This window comes from Alosa alosa, chromosome 22 (assembly GCF_017589495.1).
Source record: "Alosa alosa isolate M-15738 ecotype Scorff River chromosome 22, AALO_Geno_1.1, whole genome shotgun sequence".
NCBI lineage: Eukaryota > Metazoa > Chordata > Actinopteri > Clupeiformes > Clupeidae > Alosa > Alosa alosa.
The window spans coordinates 6,303,215-6,319,579 of NC_063210.1; the positions used below are offsets into that span (position 1 = coordinate 6,303,215).

The following is a 16,365-nucleotide window of genomic DNA, read 5'->3' on the forward strand; positions in this document are numbered from 1 at the left end:
GTTTCCTACTTCTATCTAATGTCTACAAAACACTTTGAATTAAAGACTTACGGCTTATTAAGATACGGCTACTTGCCAAAACGAAAAAAATAAACCCCACGATATGTCTCTTTACATTTATTTGCTACCATTTTGTTGTGCACAGATTTGTTGGTAGAGCTTGTCTCCATGACATTGGTTACAGGTAGTTCTTAATTGGACAGACAAGAGGTCTGATGAGTCCAATGAAAATAAATCAAAATAGGTCAACACACTTTTCTATTATAGGCTACACTATTGCAGAATAGTTTAAAATGTTGTATTATGACACACTGCCGAGTGAATTGTGTTCTTTACAGATGGATATAGCTTAATTTTAAAGATTGACTACAGAAAACATTTCAGTTTCTGTCTGGGTGCCTCCCCTAGTGGACAACTTCTTGAACGACACTTCTCTATGTAACCATGTAAGCGCACTGAGGCAGAGCAACAAATGTCATGAAGTGTAATGTCACGTGCATTCGTTTTCATTGAAGGTAGGCTGTGTTAGTTTTTCTTCATTACAAACGACTGAATTCTTCTGCAGTGATATAGCCTATGACTTTGAAGTTGTGCAGCTGCTGTCACATGTCGATAAGGCACGAACAATATAAGCCTATGCATTATCTTCGGTAGATAAACTGGATACTTTCTGAACTAGGCATGTGTTTGCTGGCTACCGACCTACAATAGGCCAACTTGCTAGATTTAAAGGAGAGACCCTACAGCTCTTATTGCCGCATAGATACTGTCAGTAGGCTATATATCTATGTTATTAGGCTACAGCAGCAACCCCAGCGCTCTTTCCAGATGTCGGCCTACCTTCCATGTTGAGGCATGCGCAGTAGCCAACATTGATACTTCCTGGTTTTAAAATTACAGGCGGAGTGGGTTGGCTTTTCAAGTCAACGACGCGACTGCAACCTATTAAAGGTGCGAGTGAGGTTAATGCACAAATCATTCAAGGCAACGCATACTTAGCTAGTAGGAATATCGTAGTTTAGTTGACATTATGGCGCGCATTTGTTGATTGTTGTTGTCGGGGACATGCTCGCCTGACATGCCGCTGCTACTGCGTCCTCGCTGTGCCTGATCGACTGACCTGGTCGTTGTACCTGATCGACTTGGTCGACCGACCGCCACCATGGGTCAGTCCTTTGGTCCTGTTACCAGCTTCATCGTGCTGGTAAGCGCCGTCCTTTTGCTGTCGGCTTCCGTTCATAGCTCCCAGGGCGACAAGGAGCCAGTATACCGGGATTGCGTGAATCAGTGTGTCCGGACCAACTGCACTGGGGCCCGGCTACGTGGTTTCCAGTCCACCCAGCCTCCTTACATGGCGTTGACAGGTGAGAGTCGGTGTTTACATTGATGATGTTATATGCGCTCACTGCGGAACCCACAACGAGCTGGGAATACAGTGATTCAGCCTGAGAGATGTCATTTAAACTTCCAGCATCTTTGTTGTTTCATTCATTTTAAACACTAGCGTGGTAGAAGCGGAATCGGTAGGGACAAAATGAGTTAGGTGACTCGAAGTAGAGATGACATCAATCTGCGAAGATCACATGATAATGCAATCGTTGATGAAAATAGGCCTTTGTAGACTAAAACACGTGTCATTGTGTTTTGTTCTCTGTTCTGTTAGCCGTTATGTTCTGGCATGTTAGCCATGCCGTTTACACTTCGTTTGCGAATAGTTTAGCTCACAGGAAATACTAGTTTCAGACTAACTCCATTCTTAATTTCGAGGTTAGCTTTTGTTACAATGAAACAGCTGACAAAGACATGAATGGACAATTGTCAAGTTTATCTCTTTCGGTGTTGGGCCCAGTCGTGCATCTTTCCTGATTTTCAGGTTTCTGGCCTGGGGTCGGGTTTCTTGGGTCGTCTCGCTATTCTTGCTTGAAGAAAAAGGCTTTTCATAAACCATGGTCAGGGCTACTGTTATCAGGGATGTGTGGATTGAGAAAAGAGTCAGTGTGTACACACTTGAGAGTCACTGGAACTTGAGGCTGTTTTTTGTTGTTTTAAATGTCAAATTGTTCCACAGTGAATGCCTAAGACATCTGATTTAGTGAAGTAGCCTATCATGATCCTAGATGTAGGCTACAGTCAGAATGCCATACAGTGAATGACAGTGTATGCAAAATATCTAGAAAATCTAAACACGCTGAAGGTGTGATGAGACAAAAATAACTTGGTTGAAACAAACCTAGAGGACAATATTACTATTTATACAACAGGGTCTCAAAAATATATTAGCCCTTCTTTAGAGATTACAATTTTGACTCAGGACAAGTAAGGAGCATGATATACAAGCCAAGGGATCATGACAATCTTACGTTAATGTTTAATTGAGCTCATTTTGTCTGGGGAAAGACAGGATTGAGAAAGAGAGATTGAATGAATTTCCTTCTCTTTCCCCCCAGGTTGGACATGTCGTGATGACTGTAAGTACCAGTGCATGTGGACTACTGTGGGACTGTATCAGGCAGAGGGGTACAGAGTGCCACAATTCCATGGAAAAGTCAGTGTTTTTTTGTTTTTTTTGTTTTTTCAAAAACAATTTTTCTAATCACCACTAGAAGTACTGTGCATGATGACATTTACACATATTCACAGAACTATCAGACCAGTGAATTGTATACTTCTGTACTATTATATTATTATTATTATTATTATTATTATATTTCACACATTTACACAGGTCCATTTTCAATTAGTTATCCCAGCATACCAAAACAGCCAGTCCCAGCTGCTTATTCTAGTACCGATCTGGTCTTTATCTGGACCCAATATAGTGCCCAATGTCTGGTCCATTGTCAGTTGATGTGTGTGTATACAGTCTGTTATTTTTAATATGTGTGTGTAACCCCTCTCCCTGTGTGCAGTGGCCCTTTGCTCGTTTCCTCTGTTTCGAGGAGCCGGCATCAGCGCTGGCATCTCTGCTGAATGGCCTGGCCTGCCTGCTGATGCTGCTGCGCTACCGAAGCGCTGTGCCACGCCAGAGCCCCATGTACCACACCATCAATGCCTTCTCTCTGGTAAGTTCCTGTGTGTGTGTGTGTGTGTGTGTGTGTTTGTTTGTAAAACCAAAAAGAACATATAAAAACACAAAATAGATTAAAATACAAAAAAAACAAAGTATGTAAACATTCAGTTACATAAAATATAACAGAAAACAGAAAGAAGCCAGCGAATGTGTATTTCTCCCTTTATCATTCTCCTCTTAAATATATTTCTGCGTGTACTACACAAGTCAAGATTTTTAGTATTGGTGGAGGCACATAGCCCGACTATGCTTCTCTTCCAGGCTGCTAAATTAGAGAGCCATAGAGCAAAGCAATGTCCCTAAATAGTTTTAAAGAAAGAGACTTGTTATCTACTAATGGACAAAATATAGAGCTTCAAAGAAGCCCACCCAATAGAACTAGAAATAGAATAAAAGGATTTTTTTTATTTTATTTCTCTCTTTCCCTCTAGGTCTCTCTCAATGCTTGGTTCTGGTCTACAGTGTTCCACACCAGAGACACGTACCTAACTGAGGTAAGTTTTTAATCTGGGTTCCTCTTCTTGTCTCAGCATAGAGCTTCCTCAGACACCAGAGAGGTATATACACTACGAAGTGTGCCATTGGGATTAAGTCTAAAGCCTCAGGTGCATTCAAATTTGGCAAGTGTAGATAAATGTTTGTGGCAAACATGTTATCTTTAAACTTTTTAATTTGTAATGTTTTTGTGTAAAAATATCAAATAGTTGGTATTACACTGTTAACGTTAATTTTGTGTTTTAACAAGGCAACTCTTGTTTTAGGTTTAACATGCCACAAATCAGACTTCATAGTGTATTCTTCCCCGGTCCATCTGTGTTCCACATAGTGCATTTCTGCCTTACGTGATAGTGTTGTCACAATTCAAAATGATGACTTTGATACAATACCTTGCCTAAGTATCTTGATACCAGTGCTGAAAAGATACCACGACAAAAACTTTAATCGGTAAAAGGGCAGGCCAAGACAACAGAAAGTTTATTAACTGATAACAGATTTAATTAAAACCTGAACGGCAATCTTAAACTATTGGTACCAATGAAAGGGGGTATCAAAATATTTATATTTACAGTGCATGAAAATGCACGGTTCTGTTGGCCAACTCTCCCTGTGCGTCTCCATTCTACAAGGATATAAGGCACATTCCATCCAACTTTCTATCCATCCAACTTCTTCAAACCATTCACTCATCTACCCATTCAACTATCTATCAACATCCATTAAACAATCTGCCTATCAACATCCATTAAACTTTCTGTCTATCAATATCCATTACACTATCTACATTCAACTTTTAAACTATCTACTCTGTCTCAGGCTTTAAGCATACAATCTGGCTCTCTTAAAGGTGCGCTAAGCGATGCTGGGTAATGTCACCTCTGTTGACTTTTAAACAAAACGGAGAGCTAGCTTGCACGCAGCACCTGAAAATAGTCCCGGTAGGCTATAACTTCCAGCAACAAAGTTGAGCTGCAGCAGATTATTACGCTGGAACGACAGTATAGTTCCATGTCAAATCAGCCTAGAAAATCACCACATTTCCTTTTCTGTTAGTCTTATTACACTTTCTAACTTGAGAAGAGACAAGTTTTAAATAGGAAAATTACTGGAAATCTTAGTCACTTTTAAGTGTGATGCTAGCGGGCGAGATGCTAATGGTCTAATCTGATTCAATGATCTATGCTAGGCTGGAGCTAAAAGTGGTATCGCCAGACTCGGAGAATGGCTGGATGAACTGGAGAAATCAATTGTTTAACTCAAGGGGAGGTTGAGAATGAGTGTAATTCCCCAAATGGTGGAATATCCCTTTATTACATTATATGGAAGAAGAACATTAATGTTAATACTCACGGTGCTCATGTGTGTATGTTCACACTAAAGGTGTGGACTCATAATACCCTAAAATTGTTACATAAATAGCTCATGCTTGTCCCTTGAGCAGCAGTCTTTGATTGGAAGAAATTACTTACTTTGCAGTCATCCATGTCTTGTCATATGGTATGATCAGTTCATTCATGAAGTAATTTCCTGTCTTTGTTTTTCTGCAGAAAATGGACTACTTCTGTGCATCCGCAGTCATCCTCTACTCCATCTACATGTGCTGTGTGAGGTAGGCCTGAGCCACCCCACCTTAAGGTGATGATACATGGGCCAACTTTATTAGCATAATAAAGTTGCTGGGCAGTCATGTGACTGTTTCCTAGTGTTCTGATTGGACACCTGTGAAGTAGCCCACTTTTGATAAAAGGCCTCCAGGTGAAAAATTGTTGCCCAATAGCCTGAACTGATTGCAATAGCTGAACGTTTACACAAAAAAAAAGCACGCACGCACACACGCAGGCATGGAATTTCTGCATTATTTGCAATTGCCAAAAAAGTCAAAAAAAGTCTACTGTGTGCTGTGTGTGTATTCCTGTAGGACGCTGGGACTGCGTCGGCCAGGTGTGTCCAGTATGGTGGGAGCGCTGCTCATCCTGGCCTTCACCTCCCACGTCTCCTATCTCACGTTCATCAGCTTTGACTATGGATACAACATGGCTGCCAACGCCACCATCGGTGAGAGGACACACAGGAAAATATACAACGGCATCCAACGCGATTCAACCAATCATAATCAAGGACCGGAACTATCCGTTTTATAAATCTATTTATACCATGGTCTAGGTTGAAAAGGGTGTTGTTTAAAAAGTGATATACTACACCTATGAAGTAGATCTGGTAAAAAAAGTTTAATCGCCGTTCCATATCAATGCTTATGAATGGTAACTATAACAACGATAGTAGGACAACGGTTGAGCCTGGAGGCAGGCTTTGCAACAATGAAATCAACTGTAAACAGCTGAAAAAACTAACGATTTTAGCTCTAAAACTCATTTAGTATTAACCCTTAGAACCCGATTGACGCAAAGTGCGTCAAAAACACACCCTTTCTCCTCTGTAACATTGCTCCGCGACTGTTCACCGCAGCGAGATGAAACCTTTTGTACATGACAGAGCAGAAGTGGGGCTTTTCAATTGTCTGTGCGTTAAAGTATGAAAATGTAAAAAAATAATGAAATTAAATCAAATTGCATCATATTTACAGTCTATACTTCTCTGCGTTCACCTGCACACCCATTACTCTCGTTTGAATTACTTGCGAACCCGTGATCGCATAGATATTGCAAGCATATCAGATGAAAGAGGAGACTCAGGGCTATCAATTGGTACCATGTACATATCGATCCTTCTTGCTTATGAAAACAGACGAAGTGACTGCAAAATAATAACGTCATGTACACAAACCAACGCTGCACACTCATTACTCTCGTTTGAATTACTCGCGGACCCGTGATCGGATAGATATGCCACGCATGTCAGATGAAAGAGGAGATACAGAGCTATCATTTGATACCAAGTACATCCTTCTGGGTTATAAAACAGACGAAGTAACAGCAAAATAATAACTTTATATAGCTGGACTTACCCCATGTTCTTGTCTGTTTTTGTGGCAAAGCATGTTTATAATCATTACATTACATTACATTACATTACATTACATTTGGCTGACGCTTTTTTAGCCAAAGCGACTTACAACATGGTAAACAGTTTAAGTTTTAGAGCAATTCTCAACAATTTTAGGACAATTTAAAAACATTAGAGTGCAGTAAGAATAAGTGCATCAGTGAGTGCTGTTTTTAACAGTTACTTGTCAGTTTAAGACGGCTGGTGAGTGCTAGGATCAGTAAGACTTGTTGTAAGTGTTGCTATGAGAGGAGATGTTCTCTAAAGAGCTGGGTCTTCAGGAGTTTTTTGAAAATGGAGAAGGATGTCCCTGCCCTTGTAGGAACTGGCAGTGTGTTCCACCAACGAGGAACAACAGATGAGAAAAAGTTTGATTGGCTTGAGCGCATCGGTGGTAGAGCTAGACGTCGTTCGTCTGAGGAGCGCAGCGGTCTGGAGGTAGTGTATGTCTGTATGAGGGCATTCAAGTAGGTGGGAGCAGAACCGAGACTACTTTGTAGGCAAGCGCTAGAGCCTTAAATTTGATGCGGGCCGCCATAGGTAGCCAGTGTAGCTGGATGAGCAGCGGGTAACATGTGCCCTTTTGGGTTGGTTGTAGACCAGGCGCGCCCGCGAGTGATATGGATCATCTGAAGTGGTTTCACTGGCGCAGGCTGGGAGACCTGTCAGGAGGGCATTGCAGTAGTCGAAGTCGTGAGATGACTATTGCCTGAACCAGAAGTTGGGTAGCATCTTGAGTCAAGTAAGTCCTGATTTTCCATTATGTTGTAGAGTGCTAAACGGCATGACCGGGCGACTGAGGCAACATGATCTGAGAAGTTTAGTTGGTTGTCGAGAACAACTCCTAGATTTCTTGCAGTCCTGGTAGGTGAAACAGACAGGAGTCAAATTTGATGTTGATGTCGTGGTGTATGGTAGGTTTAGCTGGGAGGACCAGCAGTTCAGTCTTTGAGAGGTTCAGCTGGAGGTGGTGTGCCTTCATCCATGTAGCTATGTCTGAGAGGCAATCCGAGATCCGTGCTGAAACCAAGGGGTCATCAGGTGGAAAGGACAGATAGAGCTGTGTGTCGTCTGCATAGCAGTGGTATGAGAAGCCATGCGAACGGATAATCTGTCCCAAGGAGGTGGTGTAGATGGCAAAGAGAAGGGGGCCCAGCACTGAGCCCTGGGGGACCCCTGTGGTGAGATGGTGAGGTGCAGATAGCTGACCAAGCCATGATAATGCTAAACGAAGGTCCCTGTGAGGTAGGATTCAAACCAGGAGAGAGCAGAGCCGGAGATTCCCATGTTAGCGAGTATAGAGAGAAGGATGGTATAATCCAACGCTATTGTGTGTTTCTCTATGGCAAAGCATGTTCATAATCCGGTTTTGAGATCCTAGCAAATTCCTGCATGGCATCCAATTCAAGGCTCACATTGCATCCCAATTTGTTCAACAAAGAAACACCTTTTTGCCTTTACTTTGTTCATGGCAATGCAGTAAAAAGTTGAGAATCATTATGAGTGCATACACCATAGGCGCACACAGGCTAACATGCAAACTCGGGTCAAGTCAGGTCAGATCAGTTCGTGTCACAGATATGGTGCGCAGAAAGGTCATTTTTCATCACTAAATAAAAAATGGCATTTATTTCCGTAAATCACACACCACATATTTCTGTAAATTGCTCAGACCCAGAGTATCCCGCCAACATGGCAATTATATTGCCCGATTCAGGATAGTCTGCTCTAGACACACATGAAATGCATGTAGAGCTATGAGCTTGCTGTGGTGAGATATATGTCAAAATATAAGATTTTTGATAATACGCTTTTTATATTTTAATTCTTTAAAAATCAAAATAAAATCAATGCTAGTACTAATACATGGAATTAGTCAGTTCTGGATAGCCTAGACTCTGCTGAAAAAAACAATATATAATATGTGTGTGGCACTTACAATGACCAGAATAAATCCTTATGAATAAAGGTAGTGAAAATGCCCTAAAAACAGCTTAGGGTTCTAAGGGTTAATAATTGATTTCATATTTATTTATTTCGTAAGTGACCATGGTATAAATGGGATAATGCCCTTCGATGCATCCATTATCAGAAATAAATGGACTTCGCAGAAGCTCCGCTTCGCATCGGACGGTTCACGCCTCCGCGTCGTTCATTTATTTCTGATAATGGACACCTTGTCGGGCATTATCCCTTACATACACGCTGTGCAAAAAACATTCTATTGTGTTCACTCTGTAGGAAATCATAGATGAGCCAAACAGATGAGCAGGTGTTGTGGTGTTCTACTCTAGGGTACTGTGATTGTTGTCATGGTAATTCATTTGTTGTATCTCTTACCCCTTTCTATCTCTCCTGTCCCCCATACTCTCCCTCTCTCTTTTGCTGTCCCTGTCTCTTTTCCACCCTCTGTTTCTTTCTACACCCCGATTCCTTCCTTGAATCCTCTGCCCCTTTCTCCTTCTGTCTTCTCCCTTTCTCCCCTTCCTATTCTTCTACCATTTCCTCTCCCTCTTCCATCTCTCCCTGAATCCCCCGTCGCCCCCTGCCCTCTCTCTCCCTCTCATTCCCTCATTCCCTTTCTTTCTCTCTCTCCCCTTCCTATTCTCTCTCTCTCTCTCTCTCTCTCTCTCCCCCTTCTACCCTCTCTCTCTCTCTCTCTCTCTCTCTCTCTCTCTCCTCTCTCTCTCCCCTCCCACCCCTCTCTCTCTCTCTCTCCCCTCCTACTCTCTCTCCCTCCTACCCTCTCTATCTCTCTCTCTCTCTCTCTCTCTCTCTCCCTCCTACCCTCTCACTCTCTATCTCTCTCTCTCTCTCTCCTACCCTCCCCTCCCCCATCTGCCCCCCACTTCTCTTCCTCCGTGTGCTGTAGGCATGGTGAACCTGCTGTGGTGGCTGTGCTGGTGCTGGCAGAACCGGCGCACGCTGCCCTACTGGTGGAAGTGCAGCCTGGTGGTGGTGCTGCTGCACGGCCTGGCCCTGCTGGAGCTGCTCGACTTCCCCCCACTCTTCTGGGTGCTGGACGCACACGCCGTCTGGCACCTCAGCACCGTGCCCGTCCACTTCCTCTTCTACAGGTCTGTGTGTGTGTCTTCTGTGTATGTGTGTCTTCTCTGTTCGTGTGTCGTGTGTGTGTGTGTGTGTGTGTGTGTGAGAGAGAAAAATAATTCTCCCCACTCGTCTAGGAGCTGGATGTGCACACGCCTTCTCTACAGGTGGTGGTATGTGTGTGTCTATGTGTTTGTATGTGTGTGTGCAACAGAAGTTCACGTTTCTAAGGGTTTTTGTGCCATCAAAATGATTTTGCAAATGTTATTTTAAGGTAAAAGGTGTTTGGTTGATTGATTGATTGATCCTTGTTCCCATAGTTTCCTGATTGATGACAGTCTGCACCTCCTCAACACAGAGAAGACAGGAGTCAAACTCGAGTAGGGGGAATCTCCACCTGCACCTTGTCCCCTCCTCACACACACCCAATCAGGCAAGCGGATGCCGGGATGGGAGGGCCCTCAGTCTCCATGGCGACCTGCATGACACTCCTCTCAGCCAAAATCCTGAGAAATGTTTCTCTCTCTCAACTCATGCCATTCTGCCCAGGAAGAAAAAGAAAAACAAACTTTTTTTTCAGATTAGGTTTGTTTTTTTTTCTTTTCCATTTTCAGTTTGAAACTTGATTGGTGTTTGCATTCACTGAGCTTTGCCTTGAAATAGGATAAATAGGTTTGAGGCTTTTGTTTGTACTTGTTTTCACATATTTTAACTTTGTCACAGACCTCACTCATGTTAAGCACGACTTCAGACTGGTGTAGGCTTATATGACCACACAACTCCCTCCCTCAGTCTTTGTTATGGCCAGATCTTTCTGTCAGGGAAGGAGGCCATTTTAACTGTGTGAATTCCTGCTGTAAGACCTTGAAGTTTTTTGGTGCGCTTTGAGGTTTTCAATAGCCCTGACACAATTAGTAGCAGTACCTGAATCAGACAGTAGAGGGCAGCATAGCATACTCACAAGGCGAGGAGGCCTGGGTGTAACAAGATTGATCATCTCTTGTTATACTTAGCACTTAGCTGCCTGTAGCAAGGACATGCTAATATGCTAACAGTTAGCATCTATCTCTCCAGGCTCATGCAGTGTTAATGGGGCCAAACAACTATTGCAGGAAACAGGTTGGAGAATTAGTGGGGTGTACCTGTGTAAGCAGTATTCGGGTCAGAAAGTGTTCTTCAGTATATACAGGCTTCACCACTTCCTTATGTGACATGATTGAATAGTTCTCTTTTTTTAATTTCTGATAGCGGCATGCTATAATCATGATTATCACTCAGTTGTCTTGAGTTCCATATTTTTGCTCTTGTGATTGTTTTTTCTTTTACTGTTTTATGACTTACAACCATAATGTGCTTTGTCTTTCATACTCTGGATTGAGTTTCAGCTTTTCAGCTTTTTGTTGTACTTCTTTTCTGTTCGTTTCTTCTCTGTTCTCTTTTCTATTTTTTGGGAATGTTTTGTTTGTGACAGTCTTATTTCTTTTTTCTCATGTGTACCAGGTTTGCCTTTTCAAACAACGGGGTGGAAGCAAGGAGACCCAGTATTCACTGATTCTAGCTGAGCTCTTGATCTTATGTGGGTCACCTTGCATCAACGTTAGACAGTATTTGGGGTGAGAGAGTGAGCATGTTAGAGATGAATCAGTGTGAAATGGAGGGAGGAAGGGAGGGTAAAAATAAAAAGGAAAAAGAAGAAGGAGGAAACAGGTTCCTCTTAAAGCCTTGGTGTGTGTGTGCGTACGTGTGTGTGTGTGTGTACGTACGTGTGTGTGCGTGTGTGTGCGTGTGTGTGTGTGTGGGTAATGGCGTGGCGGCGATGCGTGTGCGCAAATGCGCGTGTGTGCGTGCGTGTGTGTACGCGTGTGTGCGTGCGTGTGGTAACGCATCGCAGGCATGCGTGTGGTGTCGCGTGTTAGCGTCGTGACGTGTGTGATGTGACGTGTGTGCTGCAGTGTCCGTGTGTGTAATGCGGCGCAGTGCAGGCAGGTGGTGGTGTGCGCGTGCGCCACAGCGTCACAAAGTTCTGCATGTGTCTGTGATTGGCTCTTTTTTTGTACACAGGCATCTCTGCACTAACTGCCTGCTTTCTTAGCTATAATGCTGACATCTCTGGTGGTTTACTGAACAGAATGTCCACACTAACAATCAGTGTCTGCCTTACTTCCCCTGTCCTGCTTTGTCAAAAGCTTTATGTCCTCATCAGGTGTGTGTGTGTGTGTGTTTGTGTGTGCTCACAACGTTTCCCACCAAGTCTAACTAACTTATGCTTACTTTACCCCCCCACACACACACACACACTAAATGCTAACTGCCATCACACAATGCTGTGTTCTGTTGTCTGCCTTTGTTTATCTGTTTGTCTGCCTTGTCCAGTTTTGAAAGTCTCACACCAAGCCTTGCACAAATAAGAATAGTTTCTCCTCGAGAAGGATGTGTAACGGGAATGTGATGCTATTCGAAAATGTGATGCTATTGTTGAGTGCATGTGAGCGGTTTATTAGCGATGCAGTACTGCATTCAAATTTGTAAGTGATTGAAGTAGCCTGTTCAGCTTGACAATCTTAACATTTGGCTTTTGTGAATCATTCAATTCCCTTTTGTTATCAGAACATGCACCGTGGTCACAAGCTAAGTCTCGTACCACAATAGTGCCATAACTGTGTTTGCTTGAAGTGTGTGTGTGTGTGTGTGTTTGAGAGAGAGAAAGGATGCACAGAAGTGAGCCAGCTTAGTTTGCGTGAGGTCGGCTGACCCGGGAGTGCTTGCTATCCCGTGAATTCCTGAATGCAGTGCGTCAGACCTGTGTATGTGTGTGTGTGTGTGTGTGTGTGTGAGAGAGAGAGACAGACAGACAGAGTGTATGAGTGTGTGTAAATATAGCTTGTTTGAGAGGCTTAGAGTGGGAGAGTCGGAGCAAAAGTTAGAGCGAGGAAATTGGGTGGCGGGAGTGGGGAGCAGCAACACTATCAGAACTGCCATTTGACTGAAACTCATCACACTTACACGCACGCACGCACGCACGCACGCACGCACGCACGCGTGACTCATTTGTCTCGCCGCATGCCTGGAGTGGGTGGCAGTCCATCTCAAATCATTCCGCAGGGTTGCCTGTGTACATGGTGATGCTTTTCTCGTAATGGTGTATGGGAAGGCCAGCGGAGCTCAGATCACAAGCATGGCGTTGACTAGTTGTGATGGTGTGAGTTTAGTAGAGATTGCAGTTTGCAGTGAAGAGCCTGACTCTTGGTTGGTTGGTTGGTTAGGAAAATTGGCTAATCTTTTTGTCCATATCCTCTGTGTCCTTGCGGCATTTATCAAAAGCAAGATTTTAACATTTGTGGTGATGGTCCACTTGTAAACTTGTATAACATCCACTGAATATCACAACTACAACTACACCAACGCCATGCTTGCGATACAAATGCACTGGCCTCTTTGTGACTTGTGATTTTCTGGTATGTATTAATTTCATTGCCTTTCCATGTTAACGTGTCAAAGCCTCCTGTCAGCTAAAGTTGTATGGAAGTGACTTATGGGAGCTGTGGTCTTAAAAGTTATTTTGGATTTTCACAACCTCCTCCTTCCCCCAAAGCCAATGTGACTGTGGACTCCCAGTAGCTCCACACTGCCCCCTGCTGACTTAACACGCACCTACACCTCCAATCACTGAACCCTCTATGCCCTTCTGATGCACCTTTCACTCTCTTTCTCTGTCTTTCTGAATGCACCTCCCCTTTCTCCTCTACCACACCAAGTTGTGTTTAAAGAAAGCTTTAAGTGATGAACTAATTAAAAAATGTTATCTATAGCATGTGTCTGGTTTATTTATAATTCAGCTGTTTTGTGTCTACATATAAATACAGAGATGACTTCAGGGAATTCCCCATGGCAAAATATCCGTCTAGCCTCCACAAATCAGCTCTTATCAGTGGTGGTAGGCCTATTTGTTTTAAACTGAACTTCAACAATGCTTATTAGTAGTACTTTTCAGACAACATACATATGAACATGAATGTGTGTGAAAAAACAGTTAGTCAACACAAGTCTGTGAAACAGATTGGGCAACTCTTTTGGCCAAAGTTTTAGGTTTCCGTAAAAGAAGAGGTGTCTAGGTAACATTCAGAAAGGGAAATTATCTTGTCTTTGTTTCAGAAAAACAGCTCTTATTCAGAGATAGACAGGGAAAACAATATTGTACGGTCTTACAATCAACTTACCTTGGACTTGGGTCGAGTTTGGATGTCTAGAGAATTAGCCCAGACAAAGGGGATATCTTATTTAGGATGTTCTTTCCTCTGGGTTGTGTTTACTCGGCAGCCTCTCCCATCTGTTCCATCTGACTGCTTTTATCACGCTCCTCTGATCTTGCACAAAACTATGTTCATGGTAGATTTCCTCAATGAACTAGACCTATAGTCCCAGTGAACTTTACCTCAATGATGTATAAATACCAGCCTAGTCTATTTTAGATTTGTTCAGTGATGTGAATACCAGCCTTAGTCTACTTTTATTACCTCAGGTTTGTAAGGTTACAGTTGTTACATCAGTGGAATATGTAGGCTACAGTACCTGTAGTCTAATTTAGACCTGTGAGATCGGTGGCATTTGTACATTATTGATACTTGATATGATCTATGATCTTGATGCATATATGATCTATATGCAATGGTAATTCTTAGCATGCAGTGGTAATTCCTAGTCTCCTCTGCACTGTACCTTAAATGTTATTATACTACTGTAGCTGCTGTAGCTCTGTAGCTTAAATGTTAAAATGCTTAAATGTTAGCTTACGTGTTATTCTAATGCTGCAACTGTAGCTCTGTAACTTAAATATTAAAATGCTTAAATGTTAGCTTACGTGTTATTCCAATGCTGCAACTGTAGCTCTGTAACTTAAATATTAAAATGCTTAAATGTTATTCTATTGCTGTATGTCCCTAAGGATAAACGCATCTGCCAAATTAATAAATGAAAATGTAAATGGGCCTCTGGCCTATAGATCTGGTTTGGTTTGTTGCCACATTGGAATATGTATAGGCCTACAGCCTCACAGCTCTCCCCATTCACTGTTGAGCTGATTGGTTTAACTTTAAGGGGTGTTTAACTCTGTGTTTCAGTCAGCAGGTAGTCAGGGTGGGGTAGCTGTGGTGGAGGACTCTGGGTGACTGGGGCATGGGCCCATCCTGTCTCACTTTAGGCTTTGTTCTCTGGTGTAGGAACAACCCTGTGACCTTGTGAGGATAATCACTGATTGATGATCAGAGCTGAAGCTGTGAGAACTGAAGCATTGGAGTCAATGGAGAGTATAGACATGTCACTTGTTTCCCATCCACTCACTTTACCCTTTCTCTCTTTCTCATACACACGCTCGCACACACACACACACACACACACACACACATGAGTGGGCTAGGTCTCTTTTGCCTTCAGTGTCTTATTTCCCTTATTACTATTGAACCAATATCTTATTTCATTAGTTTGTAGGCCTACACAAACTCAAATAGAATGAAGGAAAGGAAAAGGAGAAAGAAAGTTGCTGTCCATATTATGGATTGGAGGAGGAGTGTGTGTATGTGTGTGTGTCTGTTGGGGGGTCGGATGGTTTCGGATGAATAGGCTTTATTCTTCTTCCTTCGCTTCCCCCTCCGCCGGCGCTGAAGGGGGGAAAGTGCCCTGTGAACTATGTCAGAAATGCACCGATGATATCTCCTTATTCCAAGCGCTTGAAAAACGCATGCGGAAAGTGCAACAATCAATAACCTATGTTAATGAAGTAACTAATTAGTTGCTGTAGCCCACATCATGGTCGAGCATGAGAAAATAACGAGGATGGGGGTAATTAATCTATTGGTGACACTGTTATAACGTCTGCTTAATGGCAAGTGATTCAATCACCAACTGCAATGACTGCATTTGACAGGTGACATACCATTGCTTGGGGCGCCAATACTCCTGGGTTTCATCGAGTTTTATTGAGTCCCCCTTATGTACGTTTGTGTAACGCAGTTTTACTAGTTAAGTAGAAACCATACATCCAGTATGACGCGTATTTTAAAAAGGGCGCTCAAATCTGCACACTCGCCTTGAGCAAGACAAGGCAGTAACGTCACTGGGTAAGTTGAGTGAGTAGTCCCCCCGTCCCGTTCGCCTAGTGACTTCTGACTGTAGGAGGGCAGTCATCGAAGTCTGCCGTCCGCAACTGCAAGTCCCCACCCCTGCTCTCGACGGGAACGCGCCTCCTATGACACACTCTACTACGAACGCAGTCAACACGCACGGACGGACTGACCCAGCTTTGCCAGGCGCACAGTCGAAATTCCAGGCAGGAAGTTGTGTTCTGGGACTTGGCGGAGAAAACAACCACTTGATCTTACATGCGGGGAGGATTTACAAGAAGAAACGTGTTGAAGAGCGGCACTTGAGTGGAATACGTTATACGTTACTGGAGGGAATATGGACTAATGTTGGTTGCGCTCGATGGAGGCGGCGAGAACTTTAGTGCTTCTCTGGGTTCTGATTTTTGGAGTTCCGCGAACGGCTGCCAAAGGTGGGTAACACTGATATGGGTCTCTGTCTTTAACGGAATTAACACGTAGTGATCTCAACAGTCACCCCAGTTCTTCACATATTTCTTACTAAGTATCTTTTTGAATGTGGAACGGCAAATTAAGTTGGATCTGAGCACTGTATGTCGCTTGGAACGACAATAGAGCACATTCCTGCAGCTGAAACGAGCCACCCCCTCG

General features: G+C 43.1%; 2 protein-coding genes across 2 annotated transcripts in view; both read left to right on the forward strand.

Moving 5' to 3' along the window:
- Window positions 1-826: 826 nt before the first annotated feature.
- Window positions 827-11,393, forward strand: pgap3 (post-GPI attachment to proteins phospholipase 3). The gene is made up of 8 exons (XM_048232521.1): window positions 827-1,364; window positions 2,448-2,545; window positions 2,910-3,062; window positions 3,502-3,564; window positions 5,116-5,177; window positions 5,487-5,623; window positions 9,444-9,648; window positions 9,940-11,393. The coding sequence occupies exons 1-8, from the start codon at window positions 1,163-1,165 to the stop codon at window positions 10,001-10,003; spliced, it is 984 nt and encodes a 327-aa protein (XP_048088478.1). The 5' UTR covers window positions 827-1,162; the 3' UTR covers window positions 10,004-11,393.
- Window positions 11,394-15,822: 4,429 nt separating this feature from the next.
- erbb2 (erb-b2 receptor tyrosine kinase 2) overlaps window positions 15,823-16,365 on the forward strand; it is a 29,926-nt gene continuing 29,383 nt past the window's right edge. The window contains exon 1 of the mRNA XM_048232520.1: window positions 15,823-16,166. Within this exon, the coding sequence (XP_048088477.1) occupies window positions 16,097-16,166 (70 nt within the window). The 5' untranslated portion in view covers window positions 15,823-16,096. The remainder of the gene's footprint in view (window positions 16,167-16,365) is intronic.

Excerpts from the sequence above, each read along its gene's own strand:
- pgap3 (XM_048232521.1), top strand. The coding sequence starts at position 1,163 with ATGGGTCAGTCCTTTGGTCCTGTTACCAGCTTCATCGTGCTGGTAAGC. Across the intron at positions 1,365-2,447 it reads TCCTTACATGGCGTTGACAG|GTTGGACATGTCGTGATGAC; the intron begins GTGAGAGTCGGT and ends CTTTCCCCCCAG. Across the intron at positions 5,178-5,486 it reads ATCTACATGTGCTGTGTGAG|GACGCTGGGACTGCGTCGGC; the intron begins GTAGGCCTGAGC and ends GTATTCCTGTAG.